General features: G+C 40.6%; 2 protein-coding genes across 2 annotated transcripts in view; one reads left to right on the top strand and one right to left on the bottom strand.

Annotated features, from left to right (window-relative positions):
• Window positions 1-13,151, bottom strand: part of ATXN7 (ataxin 7) — an 82,114-nt gene extending 68,963 nt beyond the window's left edge. Inside the window, exon 1 of the mRNA XM_061472892.1 lies at window positions 13,032-13,151. The gene's annotated coding sequence lies outside the window, so the exon portion shown is untranslated. The remainder of the gene's footprint in view (window positions 1-13,031) is intronic.
• THOC7 (THO complex subunit 7) lies at window positions 13,062-22,273 on the top strand. Its single transcript, XM_061472902.1, has 8 exons — window positions 13,062-13,281; window positions 13,778-13,895; window positions 14,794-14,921; window positions 15,724-15,810; window positions 16,929-16,986; window positions 20,675-20,741; window positions 20,857-20,926; window positions 22,124-22,273. The coding sequence occupies exons 1-8, from the start codon at window positions 13,263-13,265 to the stop codon at window positions 22,189-22,191; spliced, it is 615 nt and encodes a 204-aa protein (XP_061328886.1). The 5' UTR covers window positions 13,062-13,262; the 3' UTR covers window positions 22,192-22,273.
• Window positions 22,274-24,399: the final 2,126 nt, after the last annotated feature.

Below are 24,399 nucleotides of genomic sequence, written 5' to 3'. Positions count from 1 at the left end.
GTATCACATCTACACAGAGGTATATAATAAAGGCATGGTTACTGTGACTAACGTGTATTATTCATTTAAGAGGAAACACATTTACATTTCCTATATTTTAATCAGTTGATCTGTAATTACAATTTTCATGTAAGTATATATGATAAAGCATCCTGAACTTCTGAAAGTTCAAAACTAATGCCTCAGCTACACAAACTCCTTTAACTCTTTCATCTTTCAAGCTGTCAGAAATATGCACTAGAGGATGTTCCTGACTTTTGAAACATTTCTCCTTTGTTATCTACTAAATATCCAAATTTAAGATAAAGTACAATGTCTACATTTATATAAGCCATTATATAGGTATAATACCATTCATACAGGTATAATCACCTCAATACTGGGCTTCATTTAGACATGTTATAATTATGGGGATAATCTAACAATGTCTTATTCTTTCCCTTGGAAAAACGGGCACAGGAGGTGTGCGTGGAAAGAACAGGAGCTCGTCAGCAAGAGGCTGGAGGCTGCCCTTGGAGCTAGCTAATAGCTCAGGGGTAAATCGGAGCAACTCTCAGGCTACTACACAATCTCAGAGGGTCAGAGATGGTGAAAAAACTGTAGGCACCTAATTGTCCCTTCAGTTCCCTTCGGGAGACACAATTCATTACATCTTCACGGACTAAAAAATAAGCACCAGCTACACCCTTCCAATAGGGATTAGGTACCAAACTTTGCTAAATACAATTGCAAAACTGCAGCATCTCAAGATTTCATTTAGTTCCTATGTATACCAGTATAAAATATTTCTCTGAAACAAATGCAACAGAATATTCAGTGCAAAATATGATACAAGTTATTCTGAAACTATTTCAAGCATGCACAGGTATCTTCAGAATGAGAAGGGCCAAACCTCAGTAATATCTTTGTTACCACATAACCTTTTGGATAATTCTAAATAAATTGATAAAGATTGAAATACAATTGTGCACAGCAAAGTGCACGTGAGAGGTCTTAACTCTGACTCCTGTCCTCTTCCTTTGTCTAATGGCAACAGAAGAAGACTTGCATTCATTATTTTGCTCAACAAATCACATTATCACTAACTTTAGTTTTATCTTCCAACATTTTCTCTTTTAACTTAGAAACCCTTTTAGCAGCAACAAAGTCCTAAGAAGCCTCTGCACATTACACTTTAACCCTACAACCACACAGAGCACAGAACAGAAAGATTTGGTTTCAGAAATAATGAAAGATATTCTATAAGAAAGTAACTTGTCATATAATTCAAAACACCTGCACCTTACAGTATGATTTATATCACCAATTGAAAGTCCAATCCATAAAACGCATTAGCTTACTGCACCAAACTAAGATAAATAAGGACAGTTGAAATTATATTTATACATTTCTTTAAACATGGTATTTACATACATCTGTAGAGAAGAAACATACATGTTCTGCACTTTATGCCACAGCAGTATTTCATACTGATTACAACTTGTATTACATCAGAAACACAAACATTAACAGTCTGGTAGCAAGCAACAGAACACTGGACATGATTTTCCCCTTTTTTAAATGAATAAAATCCTGGTTGGTTAATTTAAAAGGGTGTATGAAGCAACACAGTAATGTTTAAAAGAATATACAAACATAAAATATAAATCTACTTTTCAGGAGAGAAAGGCACAGCTAATCAAGACAATGCAGAGTACATGATTACCCTGATTTGCAAAATTTATTACTGAGCTGCTCTGTTAAAGGTAATATTATTCAAACTACCCTGTCACAGTTATTGAAGATTAAAGATTTCAAATTAGCTCCTCGTGTATATCATTATTATGAGTGGTTGCATTTTATCTGTCTAATTTTAAATTACTGCAGGCAGATGAAAGTCATCTTAAAATCTGACTCATAATTTAGGTACCATAGCACTAACCTTAGCAGAGATGCTGGCTCTTACACAGGTACAACACTATTCTCAATGTAAACAAAGGACACTGGCATGCACCCCAGGCTAAGGATGTCAGCATTTTTCCAGCACCTTTCTGACTGTTCCATTTTATGGTGATGCAATATGACCTACATTTTCAACGGCCAAAGAGAGACAGAGAGATAGAAAGGGAGGAGATAGAGACAAGAAAGACAGACCTTTGCTGTCCTTATTGTCCATTAACTACAGCTTTAACTGTCCCTCATGGGGATGGTAATGGGCAAGAATAAAAGCACAATAACCTGATTGTAAATTCTGAATGAGAAGCTCAAAGATAGGTTAGCATAATAGCAATTTTTTTCTTTCTGCAATCCTATGAACAAGTCCATAGCAATACTCTCAATGGGAAAGAACAGTGGAATCAATAATTTTATAATAAGTTGCCAGGACAAAGCTGCCTGTAATGCAGATGTTTATTTTACTACCTTTTATTTCCCAGCATGTTCCTACAATTTCATTGCTATGTATTGCCTTTAGAGCTCAACAGGAAACACAAAATCGTATACATCGTTATCGTACTTTTTACAGAGAAACTGAGGCAGGAGGAGTGATTTGCCCACAGTTACCTACCAAGCTCAAGGCAGGGATGGGAATAGAAAGCATCACTCCTCGTATCTCTGTACTGTGCAATCTATTAGGGACAGTGATACCTGTCAGCCTAATATATAATTTTGACTTAACACCAGAATTATCTCTATCTTGGCTTTCTGACACAAGCTTCACACTGAAAGCTGTGTTAAATTACTGCTTTCCCTCACAAACGATAGTCCACACTTCTCAAACTGGCTCTGGCAATGCACTTGACAGTGAACTGTAGAACTGGCATAATAAGCCAATGGTATTTTTCATTATAAACACATAAAAATTAAAGACCTAATTAAATCTTTGGTTGCTTTTTTTCTTCTTCTGCAACTAAAGCACCTTTCCTTTCAAACATCAGTAGTTTTTCACAGTTAAACTAGTACATTAAGAAATGAAAAGCTTGTTGCTAGGATTGTATTAAGCAAAAATTAAGATCTTCTGATTTTCACTTAATCTTTTAGTGCAAAAGGTATCCTGCAGAGTATCTGCAAAGCACTTACAGGATCACAGTCCCTTTACTGATATTGGTAGTTAATACAATACACAATATAAATCCTTTTCATTGAAACTGAAGGCAAAAACTTGATCTTAAGTATCCCTCTGGAAATCCAGAATGACTCCAGCACTTTTCAAAGAGTTTCTTGGGATTTGCACACATGTAAACAAGACTGTAACTTGGCACTGCGTTTGCAACCATGTTGTTGCAAACCACAGATCAATAAAACCAGACATCAATAAAATCACATGTATAGATTCATTCCTGGGGTTTAACTGTATTTATTATAACAATAGCTTTCTTATCAAGCAGTATTCATCTGATTAAGTGAAATCATCCTAAAATGGCAAGTGCTGAGAAACTGTTGTTCATATGCTTGAGCACTTCTGCCTTTTCTATCTGCAATGTTACATCAAACTGCTCAACAGCGGTGAGTTAGGAAGGCAAACAGCACCTGTACAAGGACAGGGAGAGAAAACACTTCAAGCCCATCCTGCTTTAAAGAGAAGAGACAGAGTGGAGAATCAAGAGACAGATGGCGAACAAGTATGAAGGAAAGGAATTACCTGTAAAGCGATTTGATGGAGTTTGGAAATTAAGGGAGGCTGGACACTGCAAAGGGAGAATGGGGGAAGATACAAGGTCTTAAACAAAAAGAGAACTGTTTCTCATGCCCATGAGACTGTGAGGAAATCCTCACTCGATTAAATGAGATTACAGTCACACATTCCTTCACTCCTACTATCCCTGGCTGCACCTTGGTCAATCTGTTTTACTCTTTGAAACAAAATTTAATGGAAAACTGCTATTTTTTTCCATTATAAACAAATTTAGCTCTGTTAATCTAGAACAAGAGTCTTGCTGATATAAAAGAAATCTCTTCACTATCCTCGGCATTACTGAAGCTCTCTTGTAAATGTTTCACTGCAACGTTTTCTCAGTTCCCTTTATATTTCACCCTTTGCTTTTGTCTTCGCAGCACCTCTGTTGCAGCAGGGAAGGGAGAGAAGCTGAGGTGATGCTTTGATTGCTGTCCAACACAATACAAATTCCAGCAAGAGAAGCCATCCGGTGCAGACCTGTAGGGTCCAAGCCCAGCCACGCAGACATCCTCTTCCCTTTGCCTACCAGTGACTGCCACCTACAGTCAGAGCACACCGCCTCACACGGACCATGGTAGTGGTAAAGATGTGAGAGGTATGAAAGAAATGTCAAGCCCATTCAAAAAAACTCAAAAATTTCCCATTCTATAAAGTTATAACTAGCCTAAAGAAATAACTTATTTGGGTTTCTCTTCTTACCACGCACTCAGCCCATGTCTCCCTGCTTTTCTCTGAACACTGTAAATGCATTTTGTTATAAACACTCCAGTTGTATATGTGGGGAAACTTAACACGGCACCACACTGCTTTTCAAGTAAATCCTGTGTTTCAGCCTGTTTGCTGAGAAACATGCTAAGAAACTGAGAACAAAATGTCACCATAAACTCTCAATAGTTACATTTCCTATTTTTGATTTGTATTTCTAAAGCAAGTTTTACTCTTGAGCTTTAAACTCCGGTAACAACAGACAACTTTATCACAGCTTCAGCACGCCTCTTGAAGACACTTGCCTGGGAAGATCTTTCACTTGACACCAGATGACTTTTGGCAAAAGAGACCATGGAATTTCCAGCAACTCTTCCCTCCTTTCTCAACAGAAAGGATAATGCAGCCTAAAGAAGTCTGGGCCCTGCTGACAACTGGATTAGCAGAAATCATTCTTCTTTAAGCACAGTGACATATAGTTAAGGTAGTATTTCCTATTTCTATAGTTTTGTCAAAATAAGTGCACATTTTGATGGGAATTACTGTAATATATTTCTCAATGACAACAGCAGTCCTGTACCGTACCCATACCTACTAGAAGCTGTCTTGTGCTAGAGCTACCTGTTACCTACTTCTCCCCAAGAAATGACAGTACTGCAGCTGCTTAAAAGACACCATGGGCACAGAAGACAGCAGAGAAAAACTCCTTATTTAAAGACAACTATACTGTTGAGTAACTTTAAGAGGCCTCTTCAAGGGAGCAGCACGTTCTCATAGCATCCATTGCCACAAAAGAGTAACGAAGAGAACCACCACCATAAAAAAGACACAGAACAGCAATTACACTCAACTGATCCTAGCAGAAAGAGAAGAAAATGTAGGTTGCAAAATGGATCTCTTAAGAGTTGTAACTCTCTGTGCTAAATTTAGTAGGACAGTCTTAGAAAGACATGATGGGGAACAGACTCTGTAGAAAGGCAATTACAAATAAAGATTTGATAAGAACAATCCAGTCATTAGGAAACTTATTATCTGTATTATTACCATATTACAGTTCTATGCTAACATTGGAGAAGACTAGTGAAGTTCAAAATCCCTTTAGGAGCTTGCAGACCAGGCTGGGCTTTTTTAACATAAACATGTCAAAACAGCAGCTCTTGAGCTATTTCCTTCCATTTGTTTGATGACATAAACTACAGTCACAGTCAGTTGCTCCTGTCCCTGAAAGGCTTTCACATAACAGCAGGAAAGAAAAGCTTTATCAGAAAACCTGACTGTAAATATCCTTCTATTCCAAACCTGGGCAAAGTGGCTGCAGCTTAAGTGCAATTTAGGTACTTTGAAAATCAAATTTCAAATTCATGACATAAAGAAAAAGAAATCTCATCTGTTTTATTTTAACATACATGCACACAATTTTATTTCAGGATACTGTTCAACACCATCCTAACTTTACACACACACACACACACACCAAAAACCACAAACAGATCTCAAAAATGAAAGAAACCCACCAAAACCCCAACCCATAACTGCCAAAGTGACACTGGAATGAAACTAAAGTGAAAACAGAACGAACCATAAAATCACAGGTGCATACTTGTAGTTATTATTAGCATGGTTTTGTTTTACTCTCATCTCTCACAAGCCAATCTTTATTCATGTAGGTTATAAAATCCAATTTATCTGCCTTACCTCCTTTATTAGTTCAATTCTCTCCCTGTATAATCAATATTTAAATTTATATTAAAATAAAGGCAAAAAACAGACAACCAAAAAGAACTTCTGGTGGTTTTCAAAGAACATTTTGGGCTTAATGTTTTGGGCACATGTAACCACTTTTGTACCTCAACTGAAAATGTACATGTATACCTAAATAGGTATATACCCTCACTTTATAGATAACATATTTTGTGTTAAATTTCTCTTTTTCCCACTGTTTGACATTAATTTTTCTACTTACATTTTGCAACTCACTGAAACAGTTCATGAAGCAGATTATTTTATTCCACTTTTTTTTTTGTTTGTTTCCCTATACTTTTAAAGTCCAAATTCTATCCCTGCTTGCAAATATAATTTGGAAATCCCCAGGAAGACACTTGTACATCTTTGAATAGAATCTGATCTGCAATGCAAAAATTATCCCTTATGTTCTTTGGCACTTCTAATTTGCTTTTATGGATTATTTCCCTAAACACCTTAGTCCCCGGTCATCTAACACCTCCTGTGTTGGGCTATGCTGTGGTGTTCAGCTTGTCTTTCTGACAGCAACACCACCTCACACTAATGAACAGCCTGGTGATTACAAAATTTACTCTGATGGAAAGAATTATGGGCATTAATCCCCTCAGGAAGGAGGATAGCTGGGTTAAAGTCTCCCACACATGTGGTGAGCAGTGTAGCGGATAACAGCTCCGCTAATGATGAAAGGGGAACCAGAACCATTGCCACCTCCTGGGTTTTGAAAGCAAAGACTGACCTTTGCTCCCTTTTTGAAAGAAAGGGCTTATGATCCTAATTTCAAGAGAGCGTGAATCCAAAATGCTCCCTAGAGAAAGGTGCTTAGCCCTCGACAGAGGCAGGATTTAAGCACATTCCTATTTTGGCTACTGCATAGAAAACGTGCAGATTCATCATCTCTCTCAAGCTGCTCTGGTGGGTATAATTTTAACGAAACATCAGCACATGCTAAAGCATTTGCCCCGCTCCACCTTCCTGGAAACATGACCCCAGTGGCTTCAGCCTTCCCTTTGGTACAATCAGCTTGAGAAAGGTAAGGAAATGCCATAACCTGGATCTGTGAGTCTCTGCTGGAAAAGACAAGTTACCTTCTCATAACAGTGAGAAATGAAGTTCACTGTTTTCATTCAACATACAACATGCTAAAACCTAAACCTGAGCAGGCATCTCAAAGCATGTGACCATGCCTCCAGTTACTAGTATTTCACTGCTCAGGCTTGTAACTCACTTACAAATCAGTGGATGAGAACATGCTTCAGCGTACCATGTTTTTTTGGAAATGTAAATGGTAGCCATGCTTAAACACTACCCACTGACAGAGTTACTCTATGAAACAAAAATAAGCCACAAAATAACCCAAAGCAAAATATAAACCAAATCTAAAATGAGAAACGAGTTTATAGACATAGAACTGATATTTTCTTCCTTTATCTGCTGAGATAGAAGTGTTTCTTTCAACATCCCTCCAAGACACAGTCAAGCTCAAAGCCTTGTAAGATTTCCACATCTTCTTTTATGGATTTGGATTGCTTTTTAACAAAAATAATAGCTCAAAACAAACTGAACCAACCAACTTGTATTAAACTTTGAAAAGCTGACTGAGAGGCTACGCAATAGCTCTGATTCAGCTTGCTTAGCCGAGGCAAAGCATCTGGCCACGTGATTCAGAAAACACCACTCTGAAGTCGAGCAGGAGCTGCTTTCCAAAGGAGGAAATGCCTGTTTTCCTTTGTAATCTGTGTGCAAAGTTTCCTCAGTAGCACTAACAGCTATTTATTTAAACATGATACAAGTAAATATGATATTCACAACTCTCTTATTGTTCATCCAATGTTTGGAGCCACAGTTAAGTACAAACATTTACCATCTGGCCTGATGCCAACACAGATGAATTCTTCTTCTTAGTCAGTGTTAAAACCTCATTCAACATCCACCTCTTCCTCTGAAAACTCTGGCACACCACTGATGATCTTCAGGGCACAATGTAAATACTCCAAACCCATAAATGGAAGGATTGGGGAAGGAAAAAGAAAAACATGCGCTTTTTTTTTCTTCAGAAAAGTAAAATAAAGCCACATTGAAAACATCCTGCCAACAAACTAGGAGGCTACTAGATAACTGACTAATGCTGCCAAAAATCATTCCGCAAGGATAAATGGCTGCTTCCTCACAAAACACACAAAAACACAGACTAAAATTACCTGACAGTCATTTTCAATCCCAGCATACAGACACTGTGTGGGATCTCCAAGGCACTGCACAGGCAGCTGAAGCCTATGGTGTTAACCATCTTAGAAGAACTATCTGACCATCTAATCTGTCTTGCATCAGTTTCATGAGATACCTGCTAAAACACCTTGACTTTCTTGCCAAGCGGAAACCTACCAAGCCACTGGCAATATCTATCATAACCCGGTGTGCCACTTCAACCATCTGGTTAAGTTAAAGCACCGCTGGACACAGAAGCAAGTCGTGCTTCCATTTGCTGGGCACATCCCACCAACCTGTAAGCTCAGTTTTCTATACTGAGTACCTAAATTTCCAGTATCCTGTAGTTTCACCTTGAGTTTGACAAGCTTTAGTAAGTTAGCGACAGAATGTACAATAATTGATCTTCAAGCTTCATAAATATTCAGTAGGATCCGGGTATGAGATGTAGAAAGCTGTTGCATAATTCCTGTGAAGATAGCTGGAAAAGGTCAACATCAGAATGCCACCTCTAAAATGGAGATTAACCAAGAGACAGAGCCCTTAGGAAGAATTATCTAAACGGTCCATGCAGCACTATTTTTTAAGACTAAGATAAGCTTTTGTCTCCCTTCATGAGAAAAGTAGTAATGAAATGTCTTTCCAATAAACAAAATATTTCCAGGACTTGCATTTTACAAAGTGCTCTTTTGAAAAATGCTGGAATTTTACAGGCTTCTTCCAGTTACAAAGCAAAAAACAAGAAACAAACACGATCCTGTAGCCCACAACTTGTGGTGCCATTACTATCTGCTTTCTAAAGTACGGTATTAACAGTCCATTTAATCAGTCTTGGTAACACAGGCAGTAGACAGAAAAATTGATTACTGGTCCCCTAATAAAATGTTGCATTTTTAAATTACTGCTCTTGTCACTACAGTCACAACAAGTATTTGCACTCTCCCTCCTCTCGTTATGTTGTAATTCTATGAAAATGTGCTAGCTCTGCAGAAACACAAGGGTCCATGTTAGGAAAGCTTTTTACAAGGCTAAGAACCACATGGCTGAGTGTCTAAAAGTAAAATAGAAACCCTACGACTTCTTTGCCCCTATCACTCAATTGAAATATTTCAGGTTTATCTGCCAAAAGTGAGTGTTTTAAAATCTGCAGAACCAGACCACAAGTGTCTTAAGAATTTTTACAGGATAAGATGACAAGCTCTTGAAACACTGATGTTAGTTTTCAGTAAGTGAGGCTAAAGAAGGCTGCAAAGAAAACCCAACACTCCAACATGATTTAGAACAGGACAGCAGGGTGACACCAGCTTGATTTGGTCTTGCCCAAAATCATAGTATACAATCAAAGAAATAAATGATGGTGGTAAAAAGAAACCCGAAACATAGGCTTACAGAAAATAGGTCTCACTAAATAGATTTGGTATGGCTTTCTGTCAAGAATATAGGTTGGACTGGATAAAAATATCTTGTAGTTTCTGACCTACTATACTTAGATCTCTGTAAGATTTAGTGCCACACACCAGTCTGATTTACAAGTTATTCAACACGAAGAAAACCTGGAATCTAAAACCACCTCATAAATTATTAGGGAGGCTTAGGAAAAATATTTGAAATCCACCTCATCAATAGTTAAAGCTGTTTTCTCAGCCCTAAAATCATAGCTCATTAGAGCCTGGAATACTATAAAAAGCTTCTTTCCTTTTAACTTTTTCTACAGCTGTAAAAAAACCCATATATACAGAGTTAAAGAAAAGGGAAGGCGGTATAAAGTCACTTTAAACTTTGACTCCCGTAGGTTATTTACTTTTTAGGAAAGAAAACTCCAACTGTAACAGATTTCCTCAATAAAAAGGTGTACTTAAAAGCCATTTTTTCCAGCAAAATAGAAAGGGCAGTAATGAAAAATCTGAGCCAGTTCCACACACATGTATCATCTTGCAGTACTAAACTTACCTAGCTTATACTTCCCATATCCAGAGTCACCTGGAAACGTTACAGAGGATCATTTAACACTTTTGACAAGGACAGGTGTGCAACAAATTATTATGTATAAGCTGCTTCAGGGTCTTACCATACGGCACACATAAAGGAATTCAAGGGAAGAGGGAAAACGACATCACATTTAGCTTGGTTGTAAGCCTGCACACACAGGTACTTATTCCTAAAGAGCTGGCACAGCTCTACCCTTGCTATGCCCTGTGCAAGACATTACTGCATGACTCTCCAATACTGATGCCCTAAGAAGGTTCAATGCTACTCAGTTTTTCTGCTAGGCAGTTGAAGGATTATATAAAAGTCTGAGCCTGCACAGAATACAAGAACTGATGAAGGACAAATAAGTAAGAGTAGGTCAAGCCTGCTCCAGAGATCCAGATTATACATGACACTGAATTAATGGGAAAAACATGCCGGTATACAGCCCAGCACAACACACACTCCACACATGTGAAACAAGGGGAGTTTCATACAAGATGGGGAGCTCCACTTGGAGCAAATGGAAAGAAGACTCCAAATACATAACAAATACCCAAGTGCATAGAGAAACCCAGCAAGCTGGACCTGGCTTCCTGGGCACAAATATCTCATGGATATTTAAAATGGCAAAATAGAGCAGGGAATAGAACAGGCTATTACATCAATACATAGCCTTAGTTTCTTGGTGATTTATCTGCCAATAATAAGGAGAGAAGTTAATGAACACTGAAGATGCCATAAAGCCCTGTCTTGAAAAGAAAAATAATGGCTTTGTTCTCAAAATTGTTCTTAAGAACTGCAGACCCAGGACAGAGAATTTGCAAGAATCTTGTAATTAGTAACACACATGAAGACAAGAATGGCAAAAAATTCATTAGATATTATTAACTAATCATATGTACTGCTTTATTCTATATTAATTACTCAAGGACTATCTTTGTAGAGAGTTTAATAAGACTATCTTAACACTGGTATGATGAACAAAAAGGGAGAAAAGATTCTATTGGATTAAATGATAGAAAAGAGCACAAAAGTATTCTAACACAATTAAATAAACAACTGTGGATTTTCACTTGCAATAGTCTACAGTTCAGATCATGGTCTATCTGTGGTAGAAATGGAAAAGGTTTAGAAAACAGAAAGAGCTCAAAGACGGGCAAGAAAAACAGTAAGTTTTTCATCCAGTCATTAGGACTGGATGCTTCTAGATGCTTAAGACTTCCAAGAGGTAATCAGCGGGTGAAGAGGGAAAAGCAGCAAAAAAGCGCACTGTAAAGAGAAGTTCAGCTAGGTCTTCTTGTCACCCTTTGGCAAAATACTAGGGCTGGATCATAGTGATCAAAGCCTTAAAAAAAACAAAAGTTTTTGTCAAACCAACTATATTAAATGGCAATAAATTCAGAATTCATAAAAGTGAGCATTTTTAATAGTGCTTACATAGCTCATGAATTCATGACCTGTTCTTCAGCCCAAACTTTGTATAACTGAATAGAGAGTTAGGTTTCCACATGCATTATATCACTCACAAATCACAAAATAATACATAAAGAAATTCAAGAGCAGAAATCACTTATCCAGGTTTTCTATGCTGGAACCTCTTTATTCCCAAGAGTTAAGGCAGAATTTTAATGACCATTCTCTGTAATGCTTTCCCAATAGCACCTTCCAAAGAACCTCACCAGTTGCTTATTGACAACAAAGCACTGGCTTGAAACAATCTACAAATCCGTATTTACCGCCATCCAGAACAAAAAAAGCACCTTATAATCACTCCCAGCTCTAAAACCTGGGAAGCACAGATCACAGCACACATTCACTTTGTTCTTTTCTTACCCTCATTTTCCCCACCACCCTAAAACTGTCAGTTCGAAGTGCTGAGCAGAACAAGTCATGTACAAACCATAATGAAAAGAGAGTAAGAGGGTGTCAGGCTCTGGATGTATGTCTCATGTACCATGATATATACTACAGTAACATTGCCAGCTTTAGCACTGCCCAAGTGTCAAAGTCTGTGGACCAAAAGCCTAAAATTCAACACTTAGTATCAGTAACACTTAATACCTCTTTTCTCCAGACACCTCTAGCCTTTTTTCCAGTGCCAGCTTAGCTTTCAGGGTCGGAAGAAACAACTTTTGTTCTTATCCACTGGTGACAGCAAAACTTGCCAGGAAAATACCAGAATAATGATGTATTTTACACCATGGGCCCTGCTGCTTGTCTCCCTTCAGTGATGAGCTGAAGGGCAGCCCAGGAGAGGCCAACCTGCTCCCTCATGCCTGCACCATGAGCACGTCCTCTGCACCCTTACCAGGGAGCAGGCACAAAGGGGCTGCTATTCCCGCTCACTCAAGACACAGGGACCGTCCGGCCACCATGGTGGGTCCTACCACCCCTGAGGCGCCATCACCTCAGTGCTGGGCACCACAGGAGGACCATCCATCTGCTCCACCATGCGATCCACAGCCCCCAGGCCACGCAGGAGCCCTCTGAGGGGAGAAGGGGGCAGCCAAGGGCGATGGTAACAGCGGCCCCGGGAGGACACTGGGAGGCAGGACCGTGGCGAAAGGGGCACCCCGGCCCGGCGGCCACCCCGCCACGGCGCGTCGAAGGGCGAGGGAGCATGTGCTGGGGGCATGGCGGGGCGGCCCGGGCGGGGGGGCGGCGGGGCCGGGGGCGCGGTGGCGGGGGCGGGGAGGTGGAGCCTGGCTGCGGGCGCGGGGACCGCCGCTTCCCTCCCCCGTCGGCCCCTCACCTGGCGGGGCCGCTCCTCGCCAGGGGGCCGGTTCCACGCGGGGCGCAGGCCTCGCCCGCCGGCCCTCCCCGCGGCAGCCGCCGCCGGCCCGCGCGTCTGCCGACAGCCGGCTCAGGCCCCAGCCGCTGCCACCGCCTCCCCCTCCATGGCCGCCGCTCTCGCCGGCTGCATTGTGGGAAGCTGACCTCACTCGCTGCTGCCGCCGCCCCGTCGGCTCCGGCACTCGCCGCCATGGGGGCCGTGACCGACGGTGAGACCTCCCTCCACTCCTTCCTTCCTAACTCCCTCCCTTCCCGCGCCCCGGCTCCGGCCCCGGCTTCGGCCCCGACCCCCGCCCGCTCCGCTCCCCTCAGCGCCGGGCCCGCCTCGTCTTTCGCCCCACAGTCCCGGCTTTCTCGCCCGCCCGCCAGGGAACGGCTCCCGAGTCCCTGGCCTCAGGCCTCTCCCTGCGGCCCCCCGGCCTCTCACCCCGTAGGCTGGTCTCCATCCTGAGCCCGGCCCCGCAGCTCCGCTCCGGGGCCCTTCATGCCGGGGCACTCTCAGGCCTTGGGCGCCCCCCACCCCCAGGCCTGTCCGCCCGGGTCCCTCAGCAGCGCGCTCCGGCCCTGCGGCGCCTGCTCTTGAGCGGACCCTCCCTGTTCAGCCCCGGGAATCGTTCCCTGAGGGCCCGGGATGGAACTCGCGCTCGGCTCGGGGATGCGGCTGCCATAGCGTGAGACATTAAACGAGGTTTTTTTTCCCCTCAGATGAAGTTATCCGCAAGCGACTTCTGATCGATGGCGATGGTGCTGGTGACGACAGGCGGATCAATTTGTTGGTGAAGAGTTTCATTAAGTGGTGTAATTCTGGATCTCAAGAGGAAGGGTATTTGTTTTCTGTTTTCTGTTTGTTTGTTTTAGCCTTGGAACCGATTAGCTTGCGTTTCAGCAGAAAACTGGGCTTGATCCGTTAGGAAAAGATCCGTGTTAAAACGTATACATGTGCTGTTCACAATGGCTCTGTGGTGCTTCCAGTGCAAACGCCGAGCCCCGTGGTAGGAGATGAGGACTCGAGCCAGGTCAGAAATCACTGAAGGCTGCAGGGCTGTATCATCTAATCTGCGAGAACCGCTCCAGTGCCCTCAGGATTTGTTGTCTGGGAGCCCTGCTCTTTATTATAACAGGACTGTGACTCGGGTATCTTAGTTGGCAGTTCTGCAGTCGTTCTGTCAGGGAAGGGAGTGCTGTTGGTATTCTGCTGCTGTGGTTCTCTTTCATGTTTGAATACCAAAAACCCCCAAACCAGCCTAAAGTGGCACTGGATGAGTGATAACGTGCTGTTCTGCTGTGGATCTCTACTAGCACTGGATATAAATTCCCAGAGAGCTCAGTATAGTGATTGTGTGTACAGAGAAGCAGTGCATTATTAAAATACTAATCCTGGTGGTCACAGAGCCAGCCCAAGCTGGGAACTTTACAACCCCTGGATCAATCTGCTCCTTGCTGTAACAGTCACTTTACAGCTACAAGGACAGACTGGTGGTGTTAATGGGTGCCGTGTTTCTAAACTTGTAAAGAAATAAACATTGACTTCTTGAAATATTTTCTTTGGTTAATAATTGTTAAATGTTTAACTTCCCTTCTGCTATATGAGGGTTTGTTTTCTTGTTCTGTAAAGGTAGGGGGCCATGCTGCTTAGGAATAAATAGCTTAATAAATAGCTTAATAAATATTTAATAAATGAATAATGAATACATACAAATTAACATCTTGTCTGTTTTCAGATATACCCAGTACCAACGAATGCTGAGTACTTTATCCCAGTGTGAATTTTCAATGGGAAAAACTCTTCTGGTGTACGATATGAACCTGAGAGAAATGGAAAACTATGAAAAAATCTATAAGGACATAGGTAAAGTGATAAAATATAACTGTTTTCTGCTTTACAGTTGTTCTTTCATGAACATTTTGTGAGCATAATGCATACATGACTGGTTTAGGGTTTTTTTCTTAATAGGGAGCACTCATACGTACGCTGTAAGCATCTTATCAATATATAAAAAAAGAATCACACAGAATCACAGAATGGTTTGGGTTGGAAGGGGCCTTAAAGCTCATCCATTTCCAACCCCTGCCATGGGCAGGGACACCTTCCACTAGAGCAGGTTGCTCCAAGCCCATGTGTCCAACCTGGCCTTGAACACTGCCAGGGATGGGGCAGCCACAGTTTCTTTGGACACCCTGTGCCAGCACCTCAGTAGCCTTATAGTAAAGAACTTCTTCCTTACATCCAATCTAAATCTCACCTGTATAAGTTTAAACCCATTACCCCTTGTCCTATCACTACAGTCCCTGATGAGAATAGTCCCTTCTCCAGCATGCTTGTTGGCTCCCTTCAGGTACTGGAAGCCTGCTATGAGGTCTCCACACAGTTTCTCTTCTCCAGGCTGGACAGCTCCAATTTTCTCAGCCTGTCCTCATGTGAGAGATGCTTCAGCCCCTGATCATCTTCATGACCTCTACTGGTCTTGCTGCAATACAAATAAAGAGGTTTTTTAAACCTATTGAAATGTGTGTAGTTTTGAAGCTGATAAAGCTGGCAGGCAACTATGCCACAATTAGCTCTATATCTCTATATGATTTAGCAGAATAACTTGTTTACATGTATTGTTTGATGTAAGTATAACTCTGGGTACTTTCTTTATTCCTTTAAGAAAATAGCATAGCTGCAGCACATGAGAAGATTTCTGAATGCAAAAAGCAAATCCTGCAAGCAAAAAGGATTCGAAAAAACCGCCAGGGTAAGGAGCAGTACCTGCTTTTATACACTGGGCAGTTTCAGGGTTTGGTTGGCTTTTCACATACATTGTATTGGAAAACAGGTTCCCAGTTTTACAAAGTACAAAGGACTATACACAGAGACAGTGGTGCCAGTTACACACCCAGCAACACTGTTTATATCCTCACTGAACCTGTTATGAGGGGTGTATTTTTTCCCTACTCTTAAAAGTATATGCTGATAATTTCAATAGAAACTTAAAGCATTTCCCTGTAGTAGTTTTATCAAAAGTTTAGCAATGGAAGAGAAGAATTTGTTTTTTTATTGACATGATCAAAATGCTAAATGAGAATGTTTAGGAGTATAACAGATGAAACGTTTTAAACACAACTGATCAATTTTGTGGATAATTTTAGACTCAACTGGAAATTAAAAGAACTTTAACCAGTAGGAATGTAGAACTCTTACGTCTTCACAAACACAGGTCCAAAGTGTTTGCTTTCTGATATGTTCTGACCAGCCTGCAGCACAGATTTTGCCATGTGAATGAGGTGGTTGGCATATGTACTATCTTACTATCAGGAAATGGCTATGTTATTTGCCCGTGTAACTATAATACTGTTCTTAATGTGTAAAAAAAATACTGTTGCTTCTCATGACAGCATGAGAACATTTCTAAGAACATTTAAAGTTCTTAGAAAAATGTCTATGTGTAACATCAGCACCATTTTCTGTACACATAAGTTAGACTGTATCTAAAACCAATGCTTTGGTCATACAAATGACCAAGTGTGCAGCAATGCAGAGCTACCTAAAGGTGTTTTCTGGCCACATCCTTTACTAATCACTAGTACTGGGTAAGTCTGATTGAGTAGATAATGGCCTACAGTCATATTTGTAGTTTATTTAAAATCTCCTTTGATGTAATGAGATGTTATGGTATAAATTATGTACATTTTTGTATATGTATATTTGCAGGTACTTTTCTTACATATGTAAGGTGTTATTACAAATTGGAAGAATGTTAAAATAGTTTTTCAGGAAGGAGAAAAAAATCTGCACCATTCTGTGGTACCTGAGTTTTGGTTCTTGAATCAATACTTTAAGCATTATTTAGATAACAATTTAAATTTCTTTCAGAATATGATGCATTGGCTAAAGTCATACAGCACCATCCAGACAGACATGAAACACTGAAGTAAGTGTGAAACTACATTAAATTATAATAAGCCAGTAAGTTGAAAGTAACCATAGTTGACATTCCTTGGTTTCAGTTTGACCTTTCCTCACTTTTATGTAATTTCTTGTGACACAAGAAAAACTTGGCGTTTGTTTTAAAATTGTGCCCTCATCATCTTTCTTTCATTAATCTCCCTCTTGCATAGGCTCAGATATGTTGCTGGTCATTCTGTATTTGAGATGTTTCCATTGCTAAAGCGAGTAAGTGAACTCAGAGGTGAATGGACATCTAATGTTAGTTTACCAGGAATGGACTACTCTGAAAAGAGAGATAGTGGGGAAGTGCTGTAAAGTGTGCCAGCGAAGGAATCAGTAGACACCCAAAATGCCTAACGTACAAGACAAAGCAGGGAGAAAGCTTTTAGGTTTTTTTTTGTTTTCCTTGTAGTAGTTGTTCCTGCATGCCCGGTTATAAATGATTGCGTGGTGTACCACAGTATAACCTGCTCTGGCATGCAGGTTAGACCTACCTGTTGTCCAACTAGTCTTGCATGTAACTTACAGTATTGCTTGTGTCACTGTGGGATTTGGATTACTATCTGTGCTTTTGGGTCATTTGTGAGGAGATAATCTGTTTAACTTCAAGGCCCAGAAACATTCCAGAACTTACTGCATCTTTGAGTTTGTTCTCAATCTGATTACAGATGCAGCGTAGTGTTACTGCTGTCATTTAAGCACAGCTTTTGCCTATCCTGTTGCCCATTTCCAGTGAAATTGCAGAGGGATGCTGTCTTTTCACATTCCATGATCTTTAATGGCAAAAGGAAGACTTTTTTATTATATTACCCTAAAAATAAGATGTTTCTAGGTATAAAGCCACTGAGAGTATTTCACACATTCCTTTCTTGTGTGTGGTTTTTGTGTGCCTTGATTTTATTACAACTTCAATTATTACAGGCAGCTCTTATGAGGCATGACTGCTTCATTAGGCAGCATGTGCCATTTATCAAGTGAGGCTTCATAATAAAGCATTACAGAATTGAGGGTTTTCAATAAATCAAATAAGAACTGAAATACCTAAGTGATGATACTTTCTTCTTAGAGGATGCCAGGTTTAGGTTTAGAGAGGTTGTTCTAATTTTGTTTTAACACATCCAATTATAAGTTTTTTAAGCAAAGCTAGAAATGATGGTAAGGTCCAGATAGTAAATTGAGTATTTTGTCTCTTCTTAAACTTAACTTTATAATCTACTTACCAGAGTGTATTATGGTTAGAAAAAACAGTGTAGTCCTCTGGAAGAGCAGCCACAGTGTATGCCCTTCGTCCTTCATATCTGGAGTCAAAAACATAGACTGTAACTATAATATAGTATGATCCTTCATTTTACAGATGGGGAAATAGGGCCTGGTTACAGAATGGAACATTTTTAAAGGAGCCTTGGTTCATTAGGTATTTTAGCTTTAACTCACCTCTCCAAATGAATAGACTTTAAATACAGGAATCAGATAAGTTTTCATTCAGTGCTTCAATTAGAAGGCTTCCTTTCTCTCCAGTTTGAGGAAAGCATACAGAAAATGAGACTGTTAACCAAGAAGAATCACCCTTACATCAGAATTCAGGAAGCCTCGCTGACAATGTCACACTTCTTGTGGACTCTTAATCACTAAAAAAACTCGATAAAACCTTTTGTGAGGAGAAATGTCATGGTTTATTACAGGAGTTACATTTATAGCCTTTACAGGTTATATGGCACAATAGAACAAAGTTCGCAAAAATACTTTATGCTTATAAAGGGACTGTTTCTTGGACAACTAGTCGTACAGCACAAAGGAAGAAAAGCTGTTATGAGCTTAGTCACAAGTAATACACAAGAGCCAATTCAGGAAGTAACAGGAGCAGAACTACTAAATGGCAGTGCCCACAGTGTAATTAGATGCAGTATCAGAAGAGCTGCTTGGTCCATAAAAGGACCAAGACAAGACACCAAGTCTTAGAAAAGGAGATACAGAAATGAGAAGGCTAGGCAGAGATTCTCTGGAGTGGAAAGTAAAATTCGAGATCTAGCTTGGATGTTACTGGAAGAAAAATTGCATGTCTTCTCACAGTCTGCTTATACCTGACAGCACGGTGTAAACAGCAACATTTGGCCAAATGGAAGCCTTTCAGAAACTAGTAAAACCACTGTATAAGCTTATAAGCTGTTGGTATGTTTCCATTAAAGGAAAGGATAATGTCACACCCAGCCCTCTTCCAGGCATTCCCTTCAAGGTACCAAGTGTAGTGGCTCAAAAGAAGACAACCCCCTCAGGTAGCACTAAACTGTTTCCCAACCATCATGAGTTTCTTAGGACTGGAGGCCTTGCTGTGGTTCCCTGCCCAGACCAGTTGCAGGAGTTCTCAGTGCTTCAGAAAAAGCTTTATTTCCTTTCTGGGCCTTAACATATTTCTGTCTGCTGATCAAGGATGAACATCTTCAGTCCACTTCACCTTTAAAGAAACACATTGTTTTCATTGCACCAAGCATCAATTGTGGTAGGCATTAGAGGGAAATTAGAAGGACCAAACAGGACATTTGAGTTTGAGATGATGCTGTGTCCTCATATGAAAGCTGGTGTACATTATTATACCTATTAGTCTTTGCCCTACCTCAAAAAGGATTGGATGTGGTGGGTCCAAGTGAGACCAGAAATGCTTGCAGGAAGATCCCAAGAGATGTTGAAAGATAATATACTTCAATAATAATGGAGATTACAGGTATTGCATGTTTCCTTTATCTCCTGATGCCAGAGGCAAGCAATTAAATTAAAACCTGGCATTTGAGAAGGAAGTGAGTATTTATATGGATCACAGTGTTAAATTCTGTGCTGTAAGGCATAAGTTATAGCATGTAATTCCATCAAAAACATAGATTATTCTACATATGCTTGCTGTAAAGTCTACATGTTGCCTGTCTGGTCAGGCCGTTGTCAGAGATAACGTACTTGACTGTGTGTGGTCAGTTGTTGTGTTTGTATGTTGGGTATGTATGTTTATCAGATATGTTCTCCAGGTTGATGCTGTGTTTTTATTTAATCTTATGTCAACATGAAAAAATCTGTGAAGTAGCAAAACCTATGAAAATGCCATGGGTGTTTAATGTAACCCACTTTTAACTTTCATTGTATGTATTGTATTGTAAATACCATGTTTGTAGCAGGACTGAATTGTTAACAGCCCAAATGCCCTGTATACAGCTGTTACAGAACCACAGAATGGTTAGGGTTGGAAAGGACGTTAAGATCATCCAGGTCCAACCCCCTGCCATGGGCAGGGACATCTCACACTAAACGATGTCACCCAGGGCTCTGTCCAACCTGGCCTTGAACACTGCCAGGGACGGAGCATTTACCACTTCTCTGAGCAGCCCATTCCAGTGCCTCACCCCCCTCACAGTAAAGAGCTTCTTCCTTATATCTAACCTGAACTTCCCCTGTTTAAGTTTAAAACCGTCACCTCTTGTCCTATCACTAAGCATCCCGGCTTGAAGACTGTGTTTTCTGTAATTTAACATCTATGTGAAGGGGCCTTATCTCTGTGTCACTTCATTTGTTAGGCTTTGTTTAGCTATGCTGTTTATTTAATGGTTCTTTTTTCTTTATTTACTTCATATCTATTTTGCAAGAACTTTACAGAACTTTTTAAAAATACTGCAACAATTTCTTTCCAGGCAGCTGGAAGCTTTGGGGAAAGAACTGCAACATCTTTCTCACATTAAAGAGAATGTTGAAGATAAGGTAGGTTTTTCATAGAGATTGTTAGATAATAAATTATTAGGAACATAATGAATGGAGAATCTGCTATGTGCTGTCTGTGCTCTGTTTCCTAAAATACGTATTTTTATCATTCCAGTTGGAACTGAGAAGAAAGCAGTTTCATGTTCTCCTGAGCACCATCCATGAACTTCAGCAAACCCTGGAGAGTAAGTGGTGTTCTTGGGTATTTTATCTATAACTGGGGTGGGTTTCAGCAGATCAAAAGGACTCGCAGCTTCCAGCAGTGGCCAGATGTGTGCAGCTGAGGTTGGAGACCTCTTGAATCAGCGGCAAGTTTTTTCCAGTAGTAGCCCAGAGCCTGAGACTGCTCTGAGATTTTTTTCTCCTACAAACTGGCCACTGTGTCATTTCATGACTAGCTTCAGATTAGTCTGTTGTAGACAACAAATTTATTTAAAACGTGAGGGTGGAGAATGACAATTTGAGGTTGTTTCTGTTTTTAAACAGAAAAAGTATTTCTTACAGGAAAGTATTCTTGGGCATACTTCCAAACTTGTTTGTGTAATTCCAGTTTCGGTGGTTATGAATGTGTCACTGCCATTGTGGTATTGTTTGAGGCTTTGCTAAAGAGAAATTGGAATACAGGAAAGCAAAATGAGTTGCTCAGACAGCGAGTCTGTAATAGAGGAGGGACTAAAACTAGCATACACAAGAGCTAAAGTCAGGAATTGAGTCATACTCATCTTTTGTCATACAAACACTTAATATTTTCAAATCAGCATTTACTTTTCATTCTCTAATATGGATGGTATTGTTTCAAGTAATATTTGCTGAGTATTTGCCATGTCTTTCAAAGATGGAATCATTGGTATAGCCTTTGAGCGTGACCTGATTAAATACATACATGGCTATCAGAGCAGATTTTCATTGAGGCTGTCTAGATCTACTTAAGCAGAATAAACTGCTAATCCTAGGTGCATTTTAGCAGAGGGATGTTGTTATGTGCTACTAACACTTAAGTATTGGTCTCTAAAATACGTATGAATGTATAGATTACCTTTCAGTTCTAGGATTTTGTGAAAAAAGTAACAGTTCAGTGGACAGCACAGCTTCAGTTTGAAGTAAATAAACCATTAATAGTCAAAGTGAAAGGATGTGATTTAAATTTGGTACTTTTTGCTTGCATTGATGCTGTAGGGTTTACCCCATGTTTCCTGCAGTAGCTTTTGCAGACAAAACCCTTAAGCTTTGAAGGATTTTGTTTCAATTTGAATTCAGCATTTTGTGTAATAAGACAATCAACTACACATTTAAGGCAATCAACATAAAGTATTTAAGTGCTCTGCAATGCAGTCTGTAAGTACCGCCAAGCATGTTTGACTAACAGTCCTATTGAATTTTAGATGATGAAAAACTTTCAGAAGCTGAAGAATCTCAGGAAACTCAGATCGAAACAGAGACCAAACAGTAGATGTGATATGAAGACTGACCATACTTCTGAAGAATGTCCAAGTGTCTTCAGTTTGTGTTGAAACCAACAGTAAAGAGGGATGTTCATGTAGAAGGAGGAATCTAATCCCAACACCATTTATAACCTGTTTCTGGATTTTATCTGCCAATTGGCCATTACAAAATACATAATAGTTCCCAAGACATACGGTGTAACTTTCTTTCTCATGACAAACTGAAGCATTAGAGCAGCAATCACGCTGTTAAAGAATCTCAGATACTTTTATTATTAATAGGGAAGGTGGAATCTATCCACCTGGATCATCCTGCAGTCTGTCAGGAGGTAGGAAATACAAGTTTCAACCTTCCCAACAAGTGAAGTGAGTATAAGCTTTTGCAAGGCAGGGAGAAGAAACAAGGGGCAGCAGCAGGTCATGTCAGTACCTGTTCTCTATGTTCTAAGAACACCTGTTACAAAAAGCCTCCAGTGGTTTGGATAAAGGAAACATGGTTTGGACTGTGCTCAGACTGAGTCATAAGCATATATGGTTGAAGTAAAGTAACGATCTTACACAAAATAGAGCCACCTCCTCAAGCTAGGTGACAGCTGAGGGATTTCCAGGAGTGTGGCTCTGGACTCCTGTTGTCTAAATGCCATGTAATTCCCACTCAGTGGCAGTGGATCTCTGAACAGACATTTCCAAGCTTGTTTTGCTCACATTCCAAGTTTGCTAAAGGCAAGCCAGCTGAACGAGGAGTCAAACAATTTTGGTAGCACAACACAGCCCTGGACTAATAAGCTGTCAGAAGTCTTCCAGTTCACAGCTGATCAGCTCAGAACACAGGGGAAGCTGAGGTTTGCCTGACAGAACCTGTGGAGGCATGCAGGGCTTCTCCTGCACTACAAATGTTGCAGATCGGGAGGGATGGGTAAGCAAACAAAAGGTATTTAATATGAAAAATACATTGTCAAAAAGTATTTAGTGTTCTCAATTTCAGACACCCTCCTCCTAACAACAGTGAATAGTAGACTATTTTGTAGAGCAGCAATATTAAGTTATTGCCAAACCAGGGAGGAGTCACTTCTATGCATGTATGAATTACAAGGATCATAAATGACAAAATCTAAACACGCTTAAAGCATACATATTCTGTGTTTGAAAGGCCGTCTGTGCCTACCTGGATTGTATTTTGCTGCAGAGGTGGCGACATTCACCAGCTCAAATGGTCTCTGTGATGGCATTGTCATCAAAACCTCAATTTTTCCTGTTTTACACAGTTCTTTGGAAATTACCTGTATAACTCAAGTATCTTACCCCACAGCTCATGCTGCTCTGTACAGAACCTGACCAGAAACAGCCTGTGTCTGCCCCTCTGGTAAAAGAATATGTAAGTGGAAACAGAAGTTGTACAGCAGAGAAGCAACACAAATGCACAGCAAAGTAAGGAGTATACTCAAGTTTGAACTACAGTGATGCAATCTTGGATATATTGTACTAGTGTATGAACCACTTAATATACACAACAGAACCAGGGGAGTAAAGCAGTAAAGAAGGGCTCTACCTTTCATGCGTCATCCTGATTGTCACATGTGTTCCTGGGTAACCTTCACCGTCATTTCTCAGGTCTGTTTTAACAAATGTTATTATCCATGTTACAAAAGTCCCTGTAAGTGCCACTTGTACCCCAGGGCCCACACATTGCAGGCACTGTACAAAGGCAGAACAAGAAGCCTGTTCTACCCCCTTATACCCGGCAGGACGACAACTGCCGGGACACAAAGCCAAGGCCGGGAGCAGAGTGTCCCAAGCCAAGGTTTCTAGAGTAATCCTAAAGCTGGGATGTAACATTCCATGGTATTTGTCCAGGTTAGCAGAGACCTGAAGGGAAGGATGAACCTCTGCAGGCTGAAATGGTGGAGGGCTTGATTTGCTAGAGAGCCCGGAAGCAGAGCTGCTGAATGCCAGGAGCAGGTATTAATCGAGGAACCTATGAGGATCAGAGGCAAACTCGTTTTTCTACATCTGTTCAGTTTGTTCCGTGTCGGTTTTGCGTGGGGCTGCACGTTTGGATGACGCACACCACCACAGCTCTCGGCAGTGCCAGCTCACACCGCCCAAGGGTTAAACCCACGGGCTTAGCCACAGCGCTGAAACTACCGAAGTGACTCAAGGCTGCTCAGAGGAGCATCTGCTGAGGCGAGGCAGAGGCAGGATGACGCGGGCAGCGT

The sequence above is a fragment of the Pezoporus flaviventris genome, unplaced genomic scaffold (assembly GCF_033815535.1).
Source record: "Pezoporus flaviventris isolate CSIRO_AGI_PZ_B2104156 unplaced genomic scaffold, CSIRO_AGI_Pfla_v1 ptg000073l, whole genome shotgun sequence".
NCBI classification, from domain to species: domain Eukaryota; kingdom Metazoa; phylum Chordata; class Aves; order Psittaciformes; family Psittacidae; genus Pezoporus; species Pezoporus flaviventris.
The sequence above is the reverse complement of the archived record's forward strand: the minus strand, read 5'-3'. Positions and strand labels throughout refer to the sequence as shown.

Coding starts and splice junctions, on each gene's coding strand:
- THOC7 (XM_061472902.1), top strand. Junction 14,922..15,723: donor AAAAATCTATAAGGACATAG/GTAAAGTGATAA, acceptor TATTCCTTTAAG/AAAATAGCATAGCTGCAGCA. Junction 20,927..22,123: donor ACTTCAGCAAACCCTGGAGA/GTAAGTGGTGTT, acceptor ATTGAATTTTAG/ATGATGAAAAACTTTCAGAA.